Raw genomic sequence first — 4,792 nt, forward strand, 5'->3', positions numbered from 1 at the left:
TGCTATCCAAGACATGGAACATGTCCAAATGGCCGTGAACATAACATTTCCTCATGCGGATCTAGGTGAAGATGTCTACATGAAACAACCAGAGGGTTTCGTATGTGAAACCCAAAAGTCAACAAGGGCAGAATTGGTTTGTAGACTTAAAAAGGCACTCTATGGCCTCAATCAAGGTTCAAAGCAGTGGTATCAAAAATTCGACAAATTCATGCACTCTCAAGGTTACATAAGAAGTCAAGAGGATCACTGCTTATACACAAAGAGGTTGAACGATGGTTCTTTAATCATCTTGATCTTGTATGTAGATGATATGCTTATCGCAGGCAAATCAATTGATAAGATCAATCGATTGAAAAAGATGTTGAGCACTCAGTTTTCCATGAAAAATTTGGAAAATGCCGATCACTTTCTTGGTATACGAATCAAGAGGGACAGGCAACATGGAATTCTTGAATTATCTCAAGAAAAGTACATCCACAAAGTCTTGCACTTTTTAGTATGTAGGGGGGAAGTCACTGAGTACCCCAATGCAAACATACTACAAACTTAGCAAGGAAGATTCTCCCAAGACAGTTGCTGAGAAAGAGGAAATCATGAAAGTGCCATATTCTTCAACAGTTGGCAGTTTGATGTACGCTATGGTAGCCACAAGATCAGACATTGCACATGATGTGGGAGTGGCTAGTAGGTACATGGCAAACCCTGGCAAGAAACATTGGGAAGCAGTGAAGAAATTTCTCAGATACTTGAAGGGTACAACTAGCAAGTGTTTACGCTTCGGAAACAGCGATGCATCTATTGTAGGTTACACGGATGTGGATTATGCGGGTTGCGTGGATCGTAGAAGATCCACATGTAGCTATGTATTCTTGTTTTTTTGAGCAGCTATCTCTTAAGACCGTGTCTCCAAGACTGCACGTCTTCATCTATCACTGAGGTAGAATATGTTGATGCTCTTACGCAAGCGACGAAGCCATATGGTTAGCTCGTCTAGTGGGAGATTTGGGCATTCACGAGGTTCCAGTACTACATTGTGATAGTCAGAGTGCCATTGCTTTGGCAAAGAATCCGGTGATTCACTCAAAGTCGAAACACATAGAGGTCAGATACCATGTCATACAAGATGCATTGGCTGGCAAGCGTATGGAGCTTGTCAAGGTTCACACTGATGACAACCCCGCAGATGTGCGGAGCGATTTACACATTGCATAGAACTTATGGGTGTAGGATGAAGCCTAAACGATGCTTCATTAATTTTGTATAGACTAACTAAATTGATGCCACTATTGGCCACCATGACCTTCAAGTGGGAGGTTGTTGGGATGTAGGACAGGTGTCCGTGGGAAACCACCTTTACTCTTACTTTCCTTTTTCTCAATATAGGGAGAGAAAGTGAGAGAGTTGACTTCTCTCACGGTCCTCATCATTAACCGAAACTCTCTGTGCTGCATCCCCTTCTCCCAATTCTCTTCTCCCATATCTTGCATGCATTCCTCACATGCACACTCCGCCAAGACAACCCCCATAGTGCTCCTCCTCCCTTTGCCCCCCTTGAGCCTAGCCCCCCCCTCCAACTTATCGCTCCCTCAGTCCTGGCCTCGGCCACGCGTTCCGTGTTGTTAGAGATCACCTCACCATTCTATGAGAGAGAGAGAGAGCGAGAGAGAGAGAGAGAGAGAGAGAGAGAGAGAGAGAGAGAGAGAGAGCCCTTCAATGCAGTCATCCTCTCGTGCATGCACGCACCTCCCTAACTTGTTGTTGTCTCGATTGGGGACATCGCATGCTGCTTTGCACACACACACACACACACGCACACACACACACACACACACACACACACACACACACACACACAGAGTTCCCGTCATGGCTTAAAAGCCTGCGCTGTCCACCACCGCCTCTCAAAGAGGCTTCGAGATAGAAACGCACTTCGTTGGGCGGTTTGTGGAATTTGCACGAGGGAGAAAATTTTCTACGCACCGGGGGGGGGGAGAGAGAGAGAGAGAGAGGGGGGGGGGAGAGAGACTCTCAAGCCCCCAAAAAAGCATCCCCTGTCGCAGGAAGCTCATCAAGAGAGAGAATCTTTCTCAAATTTCATCTAGTTCTCTTTTTTTCCAAAATTGATCACCCATACCTCTCTCTCTCTCTCTCTCTCCTACCTACTAGTAGTATTAATAAATTACAACAGTCTCGCGAAGAACCCAGCTCTGCTGCCACGTAAAGGTCGTGCATGCGTAGAGGCCGACTACTCGAGACGTCACACGTGGCCAAGCGTCTACGCTTCACGCGTCCTAAGGCGGATTGCATCCGCATATAACAGCTCCAACCGGCTCAGCACGATCAACACTACTCGTAAACACCCGGAACCAAAGCTTCGATATACATCCTACACACGTTACACTCTTCTTCAACACAGTGCTTCCTCTTCATTGATATGGCCTCCATGGCTAGCATCTCTGCTCTGCAGGGGGCCGTCGTTGCCTCCTCTGCGCCTCAAATGAGCGCTGCTCCTAGCTCCACCACCACCATCAGGATGCCCTCCGCTTCAGCGCAGTATGCAGTACATCTCGCCATGTCCAAGAGGAGCGTTTTGCAGAGCAGGCGACCGGCCCGCTGCTTTCGCGTTCGCCCAGCAGATGAGGGGGTAAGCACGATCGATCAGAAAAAGGGCTCTCCTGATGGATCAATGGGATGGAGTTTTTCTAAGGATGTATGCATTGTTTGTATGTTCAGGGAGTGGCAGAGAAGGTAGAAGGAGCTGCCAACAAAGCTGGGCAGCAAGTGAAGGGAGCCGCCCAGGAGGTGCAGGACTTCGTGACAGGCGCTTCTCGGGAGGCCAAGAGCACAGCCGAAAGTGTTGCGGAGGGAGTGAAGGGTAAGGCAGACCAGGTGACGGACAAGGCGCAGAGCTACGGGCAAGAAATAGAGAACGCTGCCCAGAACCAGGGGTCGAGCTTGGCAGACAAGGCTGAGGAGGCCAAGGTAATGATCTTGGGGGGTGCGTGAGTGGATCGGTGTGTACTGTCTGGGCTCTCTCTCTTCTTCACTCTGAGACTCACTAGTCCGTTCGTTTTGGTACAATGTCTAGAACAAGGCTGCTTCTGGAACTGAGAGCCTGAAAGGCGATGCTGAGGACACGCTGTCGGCAGCCAAGGGGAAGGCAGAGGTGGTGGGGAGCGATGCCCAGAAGCGGGCAGGCGATGCATCCTCGTCAGCGCGCTCTGGCCTGGACGACGCTGCCGGAAACGCTCAGTCCGCAGCGCAGGACGCCACGTCATCAGCACGCTCTGGACTGGACGACGCAGCAGGCAAGGCAAAGTCGGCTGCCAACGACGCGTCTTCATCTGCCAAGAGCGGCGTCGACTCCGCCTCCAGCAAGGCGCAGCAGGCTAGTGGCGATGCTCAGTCCCGCATTTCCCACTAGTCGAGCCATTCCTCAAACATGTAGGCCTACACCGTGTTCGAGAGAGTATTATCGCAGCAAACTGTAATATTGCGACTTGTTAAATCCCAATTGTATTATTGAAGTATAGTTTTGCCCCCTACCCTTTTCTTTATGAGGCATTGAGTTACAACTCTCTTATTTGATTGCCCCCCCCCCCCCCCCCCCCCCCCCCCCCCCCCCCCCTTTCAAACCTTTTTTTTAAAGCCCTACTCAATTGTGATGAAGAGAATTTATATTAATCTTAAAAACAGATACAAACGCACTCGAGAGCATGTGCCTTGAGGTGTCCAATTCCAATTGGGCAAAGTACACAACCACAAAAGAATTAGAAATTATTTAAGCGGTCAAATGAAGTGTAAAGGAGCCAATTGTTATTCTTCCCTATTGGCCCGCATCTAACTTCTCCACAATTAAGCTCAAAACTCAACCACCCGGTTGAATCATATTGCGACCACTCGTTTGGCGTCAAAAACATGAAGGTTGCTACACTTCGAGACTTGATAGAGGTAATAAAATTTAGTAGTTTGAATGTACAGAAACTACCGCAGTGCACTCTCCCAATAGAAAGGTCCTCTATCACCTTCCAAGGTCATCTATAAAGAAGATTACCTTCCATGTTCTCCCTTTATAGAAGATTACCTTTCATGTTCTTTGTACCCATCTGCAAACCTCAGTGGCCAAACCTCGTAGAAAATCATGTTCTCCCTTTATAGAAGATTACCTTTTAGTTTGGTGTCCAAAACATGAAGGTTGCTACACTTCGAGACTTGATAGAGGTAATAAAATTTAGTAGTTTGAATGTACAGAAACGACCGTAGTGCACCCTCTCCCAATAGAAAGGTCATCTATAAAGAAGAAGATTACCTTCCATGTTCTCCCTTTATAGAAAATTACCTTCCATGTTCTTTGTACCCATCTGCAAACCTCAGTGGCCAAACCTCGTAGAAAATCATGTTCTCCCTTTATAGAAGATTACCAGCTTTTAGTTTGGTGTCAAAAACATGAAGTGTAGCAAGTCAAAAACATGAAGGTTGCTACACTTCGAGACTTGATAGAGGTAATAAAATTTAGTAGTTTGAATGTACAGAAACTACCCCAGTGCACCCTCTCCCAATAGAAAGGTCATCTATCACCTTCCAAGGTCATCTATAAAGAAGAAGATTACCTTCCATGAAGAAGATTACCTTCCATGTTCTCCCTTTATAGAAGATTACCTTCCATGTTCTTTGTACCCATCTGCAAACATGAAGGTTGCTACACTTCGAGACTTGATAGAGGTAATAAAATTTAGTAGTTTGAATGTACAGAAACTACCGCAGCGCACCCTCTCCCAATAGAAAGGTC

At 47.2% G+C, this 4,792-nt stretch overlaps 1 protein-coding gene across 1 annotated transcript; it reads left to right on the plus strand.

Annotated features, from left to right (window-relative positions):
- The first annotated feature begins 2,343 nt into the window (after positions 1–2,343).
- Positions 2,344–3,586, plus strand: LOC147448392 (uncharacterized). The gene is made up of 3 exons (XM_086522365.1): positions 2,344–2,647; positions 2,737–2,985; positions 3,092–3,586. The coding sequence occupies exons 1-3, from the start codon at positions 2,438–2,440 to the stop codon at positions 3,425–3,427; spliced, it is 795 nt and encodes a 264-aa protein (XP_086378491.1). The 5' UTR covers positions 2,344–2,437; the 3' UTR covers positions 3,428–3,586.
- Positions 3,587–4,792: the final 1,206 nt, after the last annotated feature.

Source organism: Adiantum capillus-veneris, chromosome 10 (assembly GCF_014529385.1).
Source record: "Adiantum capillus-veneris isolate H3 chromosome 10, ASM1452938v2, whole genome shotgun sequence".
Taxonomy (NCBI): domain Eukaryota; kingdom Viridiplantae; phylum Streptophyta; class Polypodiopsida; order Polypodiales; family Pteridaceae; genus Adiantum; species Adiantum capillus-veneris.